We start from the raw sequence: 16,523 nt of genomic DNA, 5'->3' as shown, positions 1-16,523 counted from the left end.
GGAACGGAACCACGTTAGGACGGACTGCATCCTGCTTGTCAGCGGGACTGTGACCGTGTGCCGCCGTTGGAAGGTCCAGGTATGGTCTTTGCCAGTTTAGTCTTACCATTTATTGTTATTCATCACTCTGGGCTGATCACTGAGCACCACGGTAACATTTGTGAAGTGTGACTGGCAAATGACTGTAGCACTCCAGACCTGTTAGCCGGCTAGCAAGCTAACATAGCGGCTCCTACATTCATTTCCGCTTGTAGCAAGGGCAAAATGACAAATCATAGCAGCATCTGATAGAGTTACATTGGCTTGATACGTTTGCGGTTTCAATGACCTCAGTAAGGTCGTATAAGGTCGTATCCTTACTTGGTATGTAATAGCTAATGTCACTACAGGACATCAAGAGATTTCGTAACACCCTGAAAGGTTGGTTAGTTAACATAAGGAACAGGTGGAGCTGAGATCTCTTTTATTAGTTTATCTCTACACAATTTGCATTATAGGACTGACATGCTTTGTAAAGTGTTGATCTTCCAAACTAATTCTTGTTTTAAAGTTGTCTGTTTTCTGTCTGTTGTGGAGCCAGCTGGGTCTGAGGAGTCCTGGACCGGGGCCATGGCTTTCAAGCTGATCCAGAGACTTCAGCTGCTTGGGCAGACCGGGATACACCGTTATCCTCCTGTTGGACTGAGCTGCTTCTCCAGGCTGCTGAGGGCCAAGAGTGCAGCAGAGCCCATTTGTGTGGCGTGCCTGTGTACCTCAGCTGGCTGCTGCATCCGGAGACAGGGCTGCCAGAAGCTCCAATTGGACTGGGGGAAAATGGGCCTGTCCACCATCGTCAGGGACCCGTCCTTCTTCGCCACTGGTTCTGTCGGACTCCACAGAGACTCTATTCCCAGGTTCTGTCTGACCCAGCTGCATCGGCCCACAGACGCAGAGGAGCGGGCTTTCCAGGAGCGTCTAGGGAGCAGCTCCTCGTCCCGGCAGGTTCTCAGACTGCTGCGCACCGTGGAGATCATATCTGACACCATGGCGGCGGCAGCACTGCACCGTGTGGCTGACCTGGAGCAGGAGGGCCGCTCTCTGAAGGATCCTACAGTGCTGGAGAAGGACACTATCAGGGCGCTGTGCTTCCAGCTGGAGCAGGACTCTGAGCGCCTGACGGATGCTGGGTTGGTTTCGGCTCTGTTCGCCTGCACCCGCCTCTACTTGGATCCCTGGAGCACCTTGATGGTGCGGCTGGTGTCTGAGAGCCAGGAGAGGCTTGACAGAGGGCAGATGAGCGTGGGGCAGCTGTGCGCCCTGGGGCGGGCGATGCTGGCCCTGGAGGGTCCGGGCTGTGGGATGCTGCAGCAGGTGATGGAACAAATCCAGAAACAGGAGCCTGCTCAGTGGAGCCTAGCAGACCTCACAGCTGTTTACAGACTTCTGCAGGATGGGGTGGGTGAGGGTGGACGATACCAGGACCTACTGAACGCCATGCACACCCACGCTGTGTCAGTCGTCTCCCGTATGGATCCTGCTACTGTCAGCGGGCTGCTCAGTGCCCTGGTGAGCCTGAACCAGACCCAGGCCATGCCGCTTGTGATCAGTCTGTGTAAGCAGGCTGTCAGGCATGTGCCTCACTTCAGCGATGAGGACCTCACCCTGGTGCTTGCGGGGCTGATGTACTTTGGTCACAGTGATCACTACTTTGTGGGGGCTATGGAGAGGCACGTGCCCACGATGGCCTTCACCTCCCACCCAGAGACCGTCACCAAGGTGATGCAGTACTTCAGCCGGAGGAACATCCTGTCCCCGCCGGTGTTTGACGCTGTGGCTGAGAGCTTTGTGTACCGAGCGGACGACTACACCACCAGCCAGGTGGCCAGGCAGATCATGCCGTTTGGGAAGCTGGGCTACCTGCCGCCCAACGCTAGTGATGTGTTCAGGAAGGTCGAGGCCACCCTGCACACACGCTTCTCTCACTTCCAGCCTCGAACAGTACTGAACCTGCTCCACTCCTGCATCCTGGTGGAGAGGTTCCCTGTTAATTTTGTTTCCAAAGTTTTTAGCAGTTACTTCCTCCAACAACTGCAAGGTAAAGCATGCCATCAAAGACCTGCAATATCTGTTAATGTGTCATGAATGCATATTTAAATTTCCACTTTGAAAGACAAAAACATTCTCTGATGTTGGAATTGTTGCATGTATTGATCTCTATTTGTGTCTCTCTCTCTTTGTGTTGTAGAGCAAGGCACAGGAATGGACCGGATCATTCTGGCACAGCTGACCCAGCTCTACATGACCGTGAAGCTGGAATGTCCTTTCTATGAGGTAAAATATTTTAAATTCTGTCAAACGTTGATAACGTCATGCCAAATATAACTTTAAAGGAAACATCCACCCTCAGATACTCGGATACACCCTCTTACACCGTACATATCATCATGTGATGCCCAATACACTCTTTGATTCTGAAGGACTGACACCAAAACCCAACATTTACCGTTGATGTTTTTGGATAGCTGGAAACGTTTTGCGCTGGAAATATCTCAATGTGATGTCGCATATAGGTGGGAGTAAGAAAAATACATTTCCACACAACAAAATGGGCGCAGAAATGCAAGGCAGATCACCAATATCTGGTTTTGAATGGAGTTGAAGTGAAATTTGAGATGGCAGTCACATCAAGTTGTGATGCACAATGTGTGTATATGTTTCATTCATCCTTTGAGACCCCGTCTGTTGTCTCTTCAGGGTCCCAGGCTCCTTCCTAAGTACCGCGTCAAGTCTTTCCTGATGCCGGGCCGCTCTCTGGAGACTCCAGTGGACAGGCATCTGTACAACTGTGTGAAAACCGGACTGGTGGATTTGCTTGGGGCTCGCACATACTTTGCATCCAAAGTTCTGACTCCCTACTGCTACACACTAGGTAACATACAAACAGCCGATTTAATTTTCTAAAATATTTCTTATTTCATGTACTTGAAGCTAAACATGTATTTTTTGTTCTTCTAGATGTGGAAATAAAACTTGACGGAGAGGGATATGTGTTGCCTGCCAGTCATAATGATGATGTCTGCAAGAGGTAAATGTCACGTGCAACTTGTATAGGACAATTTTGGAGTTTTTGGACTTGATTTGGTGCAAAATTTGAGAAATTCATGATGGCATGACAATATAAAATAGTTAATGAAGGCTAAATAACGTAGAGGCAATAAAATAAATAAATAAATAAAATCCTACACCTTTGAGAGCTGGATGGTCAAGAAGAATTTTTCTCATTGTTAACAAACGGCTCAAATCTATTGGGGAATATGATGTGTGTTTACAGGATCGCTCTTTGTATTGATGGACAAAAGAGGTTCAGTGCAAACACAAGGCAGCTGCTCGGGAAAGAGGCCATCAAGCAGCGACATCTGAGGCTTCTGGGATATGAAGTCGTTCAGGTTAGAACTTTACTTTCACTTTTGTTACATGTTTAACATACTTGCATGTTACATGAAAGTCTGCTTCTGTGTTCTGTTTCCCTGTTGTTGACATTTTTCTGCAAGATATCCATCTGCCCATTGGTTTTAGTTTGTTCTGTATTCTTCATATTACTAAACGTGTGTCTCCATGTATACAGCATTCAGGACAATAGGACGCATCCCAGTTAATGTGTTTATATGCATCTTCCATCTCTCTCAATAATATCCATGTATACATAGAAAAACAGAATATTACCATAATAGTAATATATATTACCATGGAAACTGAGCTCCTGCCGACCACAAAACCCAACAATAAACAAGATTAAAGGCCACGTATATAAACAGTGTGTATGCACAAAGCAGATGCATACACATCTTTCCACACAAAAAATAAGGTTTATGAAATGCAAACTTGATGTGACAATGTTTGTACCACTGCACAACCTCAGCATCGTGCGTACGCATATTTTGAAGTTTATTTGTATATGGGATATGGAAATGCCAAATAGTAATGATCAAATAGTTTTATGATATTATGTATGCTCGGATATAATTATTAAGGTTTCAAGATGCCTTAACACAGCAGCAAATCAGCTGTTGGTGAAATTGTAGATTTATTGCTGTTTGTGTTTTCTATTTTCTTGGCAAGAATGAATCAAGTGAATGAAAAATGAAAAGGCACATGTTAATAACCACATAAATAAACAACATAAATATATGGCTAATTATAAGAGTTCACAGGGTGTAGATAATGAGCTCTATTACCTGCACAGTGCATATATCCACTGTGTTGATTTATAACAGACATGTATGGGTGGTGTATGTAGCCTTTTTGAATTCTGGTAACGTTTCTGACTTTGTGTAAACAGCTTTCTACTGTTGATTCAACACAAAGTTATTACATATGATGCCTAAGACCTGACTGTCCTGGCTAATATCAGGACATCTGAGCTATTTTACTGGGTATTCTCATAATTGAGCCAAATGATCTGTTATTGTGAATGGGACATGAGATTTACATGAGCCAACCCAAAACGTAAATACTCTGAGTCTTTCTGGCCCTTATGACTGTTGTGCATGTTTGTTTTTCTGGCTGCCAGTCTGATCTTTTCTGTGTTTCTGAAATAATTCCATATGGATTTTTTCTTTTTTTTATAGATTCCTTACTATGAATTTGAAAACCTTCGAAGCAAGAGCAGCATAATGGAGTATCTGCATGAAAAGATCTTCCCTCACAGTTTCAGGCTGAGCTGGTGATGGCAAACGATGACAATTTTACAAGGTCATGACATCGGGAGTCTTTCTCTTTCTGGAGAACAGATCTGTCCTGAAGAAATCACAGTATTTATTTTTGCTAATGAGTGTCAAAATGTCTAAGGATTGTATTAAAGTTATTGATTACACACATGGACACACTTCACTGTACAATAAAGCGGCTTTATATAAATGCAATGACTTCTGAATTTCTTCCTTACATTTTATCACACAAAGTTAAGGCTCGTTTGAAAAATATAATTTATTTTTTGGCAACACAGTGCTGCAGAAAAGGTAGAAAGTCAAGAGAATCCAAATTCCAAGAATCACCTCAGAGAAATAAGATATTTGTTCATTGAAAAGATAGAATAACAATCATAACTTTCAGTTAAAGTTCTTATTTGATATTTTCCATTATTCGTTCAACTGCTTTGATAAGACCATTTTCAATGCTGCCACCTAAGGCTGGGAGTGTCAGCTGGATAAATACAAAAAGCTATGATACATATAAAACTGGCAGGAGTGTTGCCACTGTCTGCTCCTTTAAGTAGCAGGGATCTGTGGAAGGCCAAATTCATCCACCAGAACGCCGTCCTGAAACACAAAGAAGAAGAAGAAACCCTGTTTGATCAATCTACTCTTCATTGGGAAAGCTGTGAAAACTGAGATGTGTAAAGTCTAGTGAGGTCAGCTGCCATAGGGACAAACCCTGGGCAAATGGAGAATATTTCCTAACAAACTCAGAAAAATCCTGAAACTGAGAGGTACCCTGTTGGTTGTCCTGTCGCTGGGCAGACCCTCTGGGATGGCAGGAGCTGACGAGGCCTCGTCCAGGTAGGAGCTGTCCTCGTCCATCAGGAGCTCGTCTCCCAAGGCGTCCAGCTCTGTGGACACACAAACAATTACAGCTATTAGGAGATAAATCTACCACTTCCTTACAAGGCATAAACCATGGGAAACTTCAGTCAGAGATGTGTGCTACTTAAAGGGAAGGTTCAGTGATTTTAGAGGCCTATCCTATTTATCACTAACCATGTCCACTATTATAACACTCAAAACATTTTTACATCAGAGTTTTTGTCTCTGAGAAATCAGCACCAGCCTCCTGTTAGCATTTGTTAGTAATGCTAGTGCCAGTCAACTGGGTATCAAACCATTCCTTACCAAATCAAGTGGGTTGAGTAACTTCTATTACGTGTTCTTACTATTATTACAGCTATGGAAGTATATGGAATGGCTTGCGAGTGATTTTAAGAGGTATGGTTTCATACCCCATTCACTTGTGCTAGCATTGCTAACAAATGATGATAGGAGGTGGCAGCCGATTTCACAGAAACACAAGCTCTAATGTAAAAACGTTTGGCACATTCTAAGAGGGGGTTTGATTAGTGATTAATAGGTTAGGCTTATAAAAACGCTGAATCTTCCCTTTAACCGAAACTGTTGAGATGGATTTGTGCTAACTGCACCACTGCAACTGAGGCCTCCAGATGATATTTGACATGTCATTGTCTGTGCTTTACTGACCTGCTTCCAAGTCATCCTCATCGATTTCAGGCGTGCCATAGCTTCTGCTCAGCGCCTCCTGCACCTCGTTAGCATCTTCCATCATGTCCTCCAGCTGATCTTGAAGATCCTGCATATTGAAGAAAATGGAATGAGTTAAAATGTTCATTCATCTCAGTGACCCTCCTACAAAACTGATGGATCTGCTAAGCGTTAAATGAAAAAAAAAAAAAAAGGGCATTTAATCTTCTAACTTGTTAAAATACACTGTGGGAGTAGAATAAGGGTGTGTTATCTTTGAGGTTTGAAATGTATTGTATTCACTATTATTCACTATGACTGACACACCCATCTCTTTACATTAGCGTTGATATCAGAGGAAAAAATCCTTAGCTACTGGCAACATTAAATTTGACCACTACGATCCCTGTCTACAAACAATTCATTGCTTTTGAAGTAAATCTGTAGACAAAAAAAGACAAATACCTCAATCTGATCAATTTTCACGTTCTTGTATGCTTTCTTCATCTCTTTTGCACCGATTTTCATGGCGTCAACCTGAAACAGAGCACATATAAATAACAAACCACATTTTCTTGACCAGACTGAATAGAATAATCATGATGGTGAATAATGTCACGCCTCTTACTGTGGTTTTAGTGTCTTTGAGAGACTGGATTGTGTAGTTGGCTTGCTCCATGTTAAACGACTGCTGCATGAGGTTATCTCTCTGGCCCTCATACCTGCAGGAGACAAGGTTGAAATAAAAAAGAGTTGTTAGGCTTTCATAATGGCTGATGGAGAGAATAACAGGACTTGGTGAGAATAACATTTGAAGCTTAGGAAGTTAATTTTTTTACATCATTTATATGCCATGTTTAATTATTACTAGACACTTAGTGGCAACTTACATTCTCTTCTGCTTCAGAACTCGCATTGCCTTTTGCTTGACCATGTTCTGGTAGATGAAAAACAATAGACAATATTTAATGCATCATCATGAATAAACATGGCTTGGACACAAGTACTATGATGAAGCATTGCCATGAAGGATCATTGCGGCACATACCGGTTCTGAAACTAGCATGTACCCATAGTGGCCACTGATCTCAATGCAAAGCTATTTGACAATATTGGGCAGGAAATCTCACCTTTGAAGGCCCATCTCTCATCTTTTTCATCTGATCCTTGTACTTCACAAGTTCAGCATCTAGTCTGGCAATCTTCTTGTCAATGGACTCAGCGCGATTATCAACCTTATGGTAGAAAGAGAGGAGGAAAGAGAGAGAACAGGAATTTGTGTGAGATGAATAGGCTATTTATCGTTAACTGCAGGATAATGGTGTATCAATGGGAGCCTTAGTGTCTAATTATGATCAATAATGACTACAAAAGGAGAATTGCTGGCACATTAAAAACCTGAAAATACTGTGGGCTATTCCTCCTGATACATGCAAACAATACCCTGATTAGCATTAATTAGCTATGTATAATATCCTTTCTTCCTGTCATGTCGGCCTACATAACTCCAGCTAACTAACAATAGCTCTAGCTAGACAACCTGTATAACTGGTTGATGACGGGCCGTTTCACTGAGAGAATTCATGGTATCTGCTCTATGCCAGCCAGGTTGATCAATTCTTCCTAAATTCCTAATGAAATTCAATTCCTTGAAATAACGCTGATTCATAACCTGGACAGACAAACCGATTGTTTTGTTTCTATAACAACTGTCTTGTTTATCGACTGAAACTAATATAGGACATTAGGTAAAACCGTAACACCTTTTGGATACTTGTGTCTGACAGTTATAATGTAACACCTGCTTAATACAGAAACTATTTATATCGTTATGACAACATGCTAATTAAAAATAGCTAACGCTAGCCTGGGATCTCCTCCTAAAAGTTAGCTAACAGTTAGCTAGCTAGCCCAACCGAGAAGGCAGTCTTTGTTTATTTTGTTCATGACAGCGTTCAAGAAGTTATTTCAGGATATACGTACACTTCCTATGCAGTCCGTGAGGTTTGGCGGTGGACCCTTCGGTTTTCCCCTACCAAATATACGATTCATTTCGCAAACAAATGCTTTACCTTCACAAAAACAAAATTATCTAGCTACGTTAGTTAGCTGTCACACAGTCCAGTCCACCCTCAAGACGAAAAACACCCGGAAGAGAGCCTGGGCTGACGTCATAGCAGTCACATGATTCACTCCTCCACGCCCTCAAACCTCTGTCTGGATAAATGACGGGTTTGCATGTGTGAGGCTTATTGTGTGTGTTCGCCTGTGTATTTGCTTTAATGTGTGTCTTTTTGTGTGTGTGTGTGTGTGTGTGTGTGTGTGTGTGTGTGTGTGTGTGTGTGTGTGCATTTCATTTTCTTTGTTTCATCTGTTGTTGTGCTGTCATGAACATAATTTACCTTAAAAGCTGGCTGTCAACCAAGTCAAGGTTTTGTACATGCAAAATTCTGTGCATGAGACGATCACTGTTTTTAGAATTTTTTTAAATGTGCTAACATTTAGGCTGCTCTATGGTGCCAACCTTACACCACATGATTCTCAGGAATTCCTCTGGAGGGAGCTCCTGGCCAAAGATGCTCTATACACAGAGTCAATTCATAATGTGAGCTTCATATGAAACTGCAGAAGACTCCTGACCTCCCATCAAAAACTCTCATCACAGTACAGAATATTGGCATACAGCTTCTCTTCTGTTAAACTCAGAAGTGTGACAAAGTCAACTTTACTCGAGTCCCAAGTCAGTCTCAAGTCTTGAAGCACAAGTCTCAAGTCAAGTCCTAAGTCTAAATGTAGAAGACCAAGTCAAGTCAGAACAAATCAAAAGTCCAATATCAGTTTATTATCTTAAAGAAAACAAAATATATAGGACTTTTCAATGCAACATCGTTTTTAATAGGATAAAAACTTAAATTCAACTTGGTAACTTGTCAGTTGTCTGGTGGAACAAATCTCATCAATTTCAATCTAAGTCATTTACACAAACACAAGATCTTTTGTCAAGACTTTAGAAACCTTTTCAAGTCATCAAAGTACAAGTCAAAGTCAAGTCCCAAGTCAGCAGAACACAAGTCAAGTCAAGTCTCAAGTATTCTCTTCATGCATCAAGTCAAGTCTCAAGCAATTAAAACTGTGATTTGACTCTCCACCTCTGGCTAAACTGTGTTCAGTTGTGTTCTAAGTAAGCCACAGTGAGGCATAGTATTTTCCAAAATAAAAATATCCAAAGTTAATGGTGCAGAGCAAAGTCTGTACACTGTTACAATTAAAACAAACATTAAAGACCCTGTAAATGCAAGAGAAGAGAATCAGTGTGAATTTGTTGAACTAGCTTTAATATTACCGCACAGAGAGCATGTTTTGGTCAGTATATCTCCTGTACAGTTGACAGCAAACCAAACTAATGTACAATAGTAGGTTATAAAACAGTAAGTGCAGAGATCAACAAATGACGACTAGGTCACAGTGAAGTCATGGAATATTTTTTCTATCTTTTGTCCACCCCAAATCCTCAAAGAAGACCTAAACACTGAGCATGTTTGAACATTCATTTTCTGAGTTTCTACTTCTTGTGGCTAGAGATTTATCCTACCAATTGAAAAAAGTTTACCCCAAACCCACAAAGCACTGGTTTAGGAACTTCAAACTTGACATGAAACAATAGAAGATAGTAATGAAAGTGAGTGTATTTATGGAAATGGATTTTATTACTTATTTACTAAAATACTGGCAGTGGTGCTCACCTAATTACATAGCTGGCACACTCTAAAATAATGTCTTTATTTTACATACTTTTACCATGGCTCATCATATTTATATAATACAGAGTCTATATGCAGTACATTCCAAAGCAAATAGTTTACAACAGCACAGACCATCAAGTATTTACTCTGCCGACATTGCAGATGACCAAAGATCAAACACATTACTGATCGGTGCACATAGCATAGCAATGATCATTGACATGCTACAAATACTAATACATTTCAATGATGTCTGTGCAAAGGTTTTGTATTTGTAATCTATACAAATAAGGTACAGTATATATATCATACTGTATAGTTGTCAGAATATACTCAACCATATGCACAAGTTCTTAAAACAGCTAAGTTTTTTAGATTGCGTTGAAATAATATTTCTCTAGAATAAGAGCAATAAGAGTATTTCAGTAAGAATATGTGTATCAAGGCAAACGCCCTGTACACAGCACATGTGATTGAATTATATACCATGAATTTAACAACTTGTCAAACTGGACGCAACTCCAGAGTCCAAGTTGATAGAGAGCCCTCTGTCAAATTTTAAATAAACATTCAAGTCCAGGATTTTCCACTTTGACTCGTCCCATCCGTGAGATAAACTGTCGCTTTTTTTGCAATCCTCTAACTGACTCTCATGCAAATCAAAACTCAAAAGCATCACAGTTCTCTCACATTGTGGTCAGTCAGCACAAGACGTGTGTCAAGGAAAACAAGCCTATTGTAAATGATACATGTAACTACTACTGATATTTAAACTGTATGAAATACGTTTTATATACAGTATGAAGTGCTGATTTGACCCCATCCATGCAATCACTCCTGAAATCATTTTCCACAGCTACAAACTCTATCCTGGACTATTAAAGGCACTTTTGGCATAAGACTCAAAAGAGGAAGGGAGGGGAATAAATAAAAAAAAAGATAAAAGCACAAACAAAATACAATTAAGTAAATGAATCAAACGCATTAAAAAAATACTGATGCAACAAGTATATGAAACTTGCCATGAGCCAATAATATTATCTTCATTAATGTCTCGCTAATCTCCGCATTAAAATGCAAATAATCAAATATATCCCTGAGAAATGTTGGCATTATATTCTGATGGCCTCTTATGCAATACTGTTTGGCACATGCAAATACTGTTTGATGATATACAAGTCATAGGTATAGTTATAATCCATAAAATCACAGTCATAATTTCTTTGTGAAGCATACTGTACGAGGAAAGAGACAGACATGAAAATACAAAACTGCTCAAAACTGGCCTTGTTCAAATTTGGCCTTTTTTCTGTTTTCTATTTGTGCATCCCCCTGCAAGTTGAAACAATAGTGTATATAACACTCTACTATCACTCCTAAAATCAAATACTCAATCTTTAACCCAACTGCCATCATGAAATGTATTTAGAGAGGGGGGAAATCAATTGAGGTGACAAAGGTCACACAGAACTGTCTGAACAGTGGATAGATTAGACGTTATGAAGCAGTTAATGAATGGCTCCAGTTCTGTACTGCAAGAGCAAGCATATTAAAAATCCACAGCATCACTGGGTTACAGGGTTGAGAGATGTCGGGTGTAGTTCTGGTCCAATGTTACTGGCATGTACATACAATGTTGTATTGTCTCTGGGTAAATAGATTAAATTCTACATGGTTTTACAAATGGAATTCATGACTTCTTGACTTGTAGCTTGGCATTTGCTTTCTGAAATGAAATGTTGTCACTGTTCGCATAAAGAGTCCAGACTGACAATGAAACTGACTTAACTTCAGTCCACTTTAACAATAAAGAGTCAAAATAGTTCTGTTACAGTCTACATTGCTGATGTCAGTTGGGTTAGGCCCAGGTCATTTGAGTCTTCTTTTCCAATATGGGAAATTGAAGACATTTCCATTGTTAGTCATGTCAGTTTACTGGGCCCGTCTGTGTTCTCCAGGGGGATGGGGGCCTCCCTCGCGGCGCAGTGCGGCCTCTTGCTCCCCGACACCCTCTCCCCCTTCAGCTTGGCTGGCAGGCAGAAGTCTTTGAAGCATCGTTTGAAGTTCTCATCCAGGAAGGCGTAGAGGACGGGGTTGAGGCTGCTGTTGGTGTAGCCCAGCGCCACGCAGAAGAAGTAGGCGGCCATGACGGCGGTGGTTTCGGGCACGCTCACGAGGGCCTTGACCAGGATGAAAATGTGGATGGGCGTCCAGCAGACCACGAACACGGCCACCACCACCACCACCAGCCGCGTGATCCGCCGCAGGTTGCGGTCCTTCTCCCGGGAGCCGGACAGCAGGCGCACGCTCTTCAGCCTCAGCACCATCAGGGAGTAGCACACGGTGATGATGAGCACAGGCACGACGAAGGCGAAGACGAATACGCAGATCTTCATCAGCGTGTCCCAGTACACGTACGGCTCGGGGAACTGCAAGGCGCACTCTGTCGTGCCTGCAGGGGGGAGGAGGGAGGGAGGGAGGGAGGGAGGGAGGGAGGGAGGGAGGGAGGGACAAAAGGTGAGTTGACTGATGAAATGCACTCAAGCTTTATCATGAGTGAAATTCCTCTCTGCTCTCAATCTGTACTCAGAAGGGAACACTTTGCTGTGAACTCTGCTTTTTTTTCATACCATATTCAGGAACGCTGACACATGATGTGTGGCTAATGGAGAGCTCAGTGCTGCCAGATGGATGAGATGGAATATATTTCTGCTCTTAAAAATATGATTGGTACATGCTTGAAGTGAATCTCCCATGCTTACAAAATTGACTGACAGTTTGTTAACTTTATTCATGCTGCTGGTAATATCTGGCAAGCGAATACATATAGAAATGGTCCAGCAAGATCTGTACTTCTGGCACTTTTAAATCCCTTTCAAATGGAGGAGGGTGGAAGCTGTTTCTCACCATTGTTTGTCTGGGTGCCGCCCAGTAAAAGAGCAGGTATCCCTGCAGCTGAGGACAGTATCCAGATACACACATTGATCATCTTGGCTTTGATGGGAGTGCGGAAGTCCAGGGCCTTCACTGGGTGGCACACCGCCACGTAGCGGTCCACGCTCATCATGGTGAGAGTGAAGATACTGGTGAACATGTTGTAGTAGTCGATGGAGATGAAGACCTTGCACACCACCTCCCCAAAGGGCCACGTATTCAACAGGTAGTCTGTGCTCTGGAAAGGCATCGTTGTGGTGACCAGGGCGTCAGCAAGAGCTAAGTTGAAGATGTAAATGTTGGTGGCCGTCTTCATCTTTGTGTACCTGTTAAAGTGGGTCAGGACACAAAGCAGGCTGTAACTGCAGTATGGTGTAACAGCGAGGAGTAGTGAGATGATCAGAAGTAACTTTGTGAACCTGTCATGGCAATCATCTGTCAAGACTGAAAACGCAGCTTTACATTGCATCTGGTCAAGTGCATGGCAGACTCTTAAGAAGACCTTTGTTCTCGCCTCATTATGAATATAACATTGGCCAATAGTCCATGCTGCTTCCTTGAATCAATATATTGTAATATGTATTGTATTGTAATCTTTATGATCCACATTTCACTGTAATTTATGCAACTGACTTCAGGCAACATGCAATCAATAATTGCTCAGAGTGGCAACACAGATACCTATTTTAATTTCAGTATATTATAAAAGCATAATTTCTCAAAATCAAATCTAAATGCTTTCCCTTTCCATAGGTTTAACATACAAGTCATGGTAAAATCCTTGAATAAAGCCATCAGCATATTAGGCTGTAGAGACCAAACTAGTTGGTTTCTAGTTTCATCAGCTGTTATTTATGTAAAAAGCCCCAGTAAAATGAATCCAAATCAACAAGTCACAATCCATTATACACTACACAGTCCATAGCTGGATGGGTAATAATGCAACCCTAACAACATACCATTTCTATTTAAGGCCATAAGAGGTGAACTTCCATGTCAAGCATGTCTGCTAATGGATTACAGTTCTGGGTTCATTATGTATGTCGACATGTTCATTTTGCAAGTGTTTGGATGATTGTAAATTATGATATTTGTTTACATTAAATCAACATATAGCCTCTTCTCCCGGTTGAACCCTAAACTTTGGTAGCTAAATTTGTAGAAAATGTTGCAGTTTGACCTCCACTGAGCCATTAAACAGGAAAATGTACAGTCTGTGCTGGAATTGAAGTGAGAAAATTAGCCTCTATATCGGCTACTGGCAGGCCATGCAATCGATCTGTTTGAGGTAATTGTTGTCTATGGTCTGGGGCATTCCGGATGGCACTGCTGCATTTCACATGACGTCACAGGAGATTTGTTGCTCTCACACACCATAAATAACGGCCAATGAGGTGCAAGCAGGACTATAAAGCACCACTGGTTTAAACTATAATTAATATCATGTCCATGTCCTACTAGACTAGGAGTGATTTGTACATTTCACTTTATAGGTCTTGAGGTTTATCTGAAATATTTTGAAGATTTTGGGCAATTTTCACCCTCTGAATAACACAGAAATCAATTTTAACTGGCAATGCTTCACTCAATCCAAATTTGAGAAATGTTAAGTTACATCTCACGATTAGCGGTGTATTTAAAAATGAGAGCAAGCATCTTGAACTTCCACCTTTTCTCAAAATGTGATTCAGTCTTCTTGGTCATGACTCATTGACACTACAACTGCACCAGGTCTTGTAAACAGTTTGGTACAAAATTCATCTATATTTGGGTCTTGTCCCGGCATTAGGCATCTCATTCTGTTTACAGGCACATTACAGCATAACTATACAGATGAGCTGACTTCATAAGTGGCTTTCAGAGTAGCATGCCCTCTTTCTTTGAAGGACCTGTGTCTGCAGAGGCTTCCATCAGCCAAAAGCAGACACTAAAGAGAACTTTGACACAGAGCAGATGGCCTAGAGGTCACTTTAAAACCCCTGGGGTTGGTGCCAATGCCTGTTCTGCAAGCAATAACATTTACAGTGACTATATGAAGAAATACACTCTTGCAGTTGGACCTCTTTTTTCATCGTAAAAGGCCATGACATGGAAACTAATTTTCCAGACAATTTCCCTCCATCCATGAGCCTTTAATTTCAAACTGCTACTTTATTTATAAGATGGTTGTCACGTCATGTTCTGGCACATTTTCAGTCCCCTAAATCATTACAATGTTCCTATAATATTGTTATAAGGACTTAGAATGTGTCTACAGCATTATTATGATATTATGCTGCGGGGAATATTATTTTTGCTGTGATATTTGGACAGCATCCTTCTAAAATGTATCATAGGATTACTGCAGAGTTTTGTTTTTTCCATGAGGGTCAAAGTTGTAACCGTTGCATTATTGCGGATAGGCAGAATTTGTCCTGGACCTTACCTGATGATAACATACATGACGAGGCAGTTCCCCAGCAAGCCGACCACAAACACCACGGAGTAGACCGCAGTGATGATGGGGATGATGGGCGACATGCCCTCCTGCTCCCAGCTATCATCCTGGCTCAGGTTGCGGCTCTCTGAGTATCCAGACCCCCAGGCTGAAGAATTCACTGAACAGTCCTCGGCAGGCGTGGAGAGGCACTTGTCTTCTTTGAAAATTTCAACCGGAGTGCTTTCCATTTTGACACCTGCCCACGAGTTAAAAAGGCTAAATAATGAGGCTTTTGACTGGGAAGCTCAATGGAAGAGGAATAAATCAGCTGTAAAGCTCTATATGGCAATTAGTCATAGTCAGTGATTTGGTGGTAGCCTAAACAATAAGGTGGGTAAACATGACCAATATTTAGGCAAACAATATATTTTTAGCATTAATTCAAGCATTAATTTAAAATGCTGCCTTTAAAAACCCCATCTTCATAAACATCCATCAGTTTGATAAGCCTAAAAAGGTATAGGGAAACTCTGTAGTGAAACGCAAATAAAACGATCTAAACCTCCACTACATTCCTGGTAATAACGTTAAATATAATTATCATCACGTCAATGCAAAAACAGGAGCCCTGCACAAACTTCACTTTTGTCCCATAGCCACTTGTAGATGCAAACCTGAAATTAATGCAGTGGGCTACAGCATCTCAGAAAAGCGCACATTGTAAACACATCATTTTACAATGCTGGTTACTCACCCTTTTGATTTTTGATGAGCCACTCTGTAAAATATATCAACTGTAGGCTACCTGCCAGCCACAGAACAAGGTGGGTTTGTTTCGTTGTCCTGGTGAAGGTTACAGCTCGTCAAAGTTTGTGGATGCTACTGCATGCCCGGAGAGGAGCAGCGGCGGCTTTGCGGACACTCGTGCACACGCACAAATGGAGCGGCGACGCGCAATCAAGGATGATCCCCTCACATAAAACACTCGAGCCAAGAACACCGCTTTCTACTTCTTTCTTATAATAGGATATCACCATGGAGTAGGCCTACAACTAAGCAAAATTCACAAAGACAACCCAGAAGCCTGGTATTTGTATTGAAAAATAAAAAAGGTAAATCCACTCTAAAGCTGAATTCATGTAGTTCTCTGATGATTCAGTGGAGATGTGTGAACATCAAACCCCTGTCCCAAAGCTA

General features: G+C 41.7%; 3 protein-coding genes across 4 annotated transcripts; 1 reads left to right on the top strand and 2 right to left on the bottom strand.

Moving 5' to 3' along the window:
• On the top strand, positions 1-4,926 carry fastkd3 (FAST kinase domains 3). The gene is made up of 7 exons (XM_071921498.2): positions 1-65; positions 577-2,074; positions 2,225-2,310; positions 2,734-2,908; positions 2,995-3,064; positions 3,311-3,425; positions 4,608-4,926. The coding sequence occupies exons 2-7, from the start codon at positions 610-612 to the stop codon at positions 4,704-4,706; spliced, it is 2,010 nt and encodes a 669-aa protein (XP_071777599.1). The 5' UTR covers positions 1-65; positions 577-609; the 3' UTR covers positions 4,707-4,926.
• A 20-nt stretch (positions 4,927-4,946) lies between these two features.
• On the bottom strand, positions 4,947-8,354 carry chmp5b (charged multivesicular body protein 5b). Its single transcript, XM_071921501.2, has 8 exons — positions 8,214-8,354; positions 7,361-7,465; positions 7,121-7,167; positions 6,859-6,952; positions 6,696-6,767; positions 6,231-6,339; positions 5,472-5,587; positions 4,947-5,297 (listed from the first exon to the last, which is right to left on the bottom strand). Exons 1-8 carry the CDS (start codon positions 8,280-8,282, stop codon positions 5,247-5,249), a joined length of 663 nt encoding a protein of 220 aa, XP_071777602.1. The 5' UTR covers positions 8,283-8,354; the 3' UTR covers positions 4,947-5,246.
• A 3,541-nt stretch (positions 8,355-11,895) lies between these two features.
• Positions 11,896-16,277, bottom strand: LOC139928816 (kappa-type opioid receptor-like). Of its 2 annotated transcripts, XM_071921489.1 has the most exons (4): positions 16,238-16,277; positions 15,333-15,543; positions 12,881-13,233; positions 11,896-12,425 (listed from the first exon to the last, which is right to left on the bottom strand). In XM_071921489.1, the coding sequence occupies exons 2-4, from the start codon at positions 15,425-15,427 to the stop codon at positions 11,896-11,898; spliced, it is 978 nt and encodes a 325-aa protein (XP_071777590.1). In that variant the 5' UTR covers positions 15,428-15,543; positions 16,238-16,277. The 2 variants fall into 2 exon arrangements, with proteins under 2 accessions (XP_071777590.1, XP_071777589.1); XM_071921488.1 differs by lacking the exon at positions 16,238-16,277 and having other exon boundaries at positions 15,333-15,574.
• Between the last annotated feature and the right edge of the window lie 246 nt (positions 16,278-16,523).

This window comes from Centroberyx gerrardi, chromosome 22 (genome assembly GCF_048128805.1).
Source record: "Centroberyx gerrardi isolate f3 chromosome 22, fCenGer3.hap1.cur.20231027, whole genome shotgun sequence".
In the NCBI taxonomy this organism is placed as follows: domain Eukaryota; kingdom Metazoa; phylum Chordata; class Actinopteri; order Beryciformes; family Berycidae; genus Centroberyx; species Centroberyx gerrardi.
This window is presented reverse-complemented; position numbering and strand designations above follow the sequence as displayed.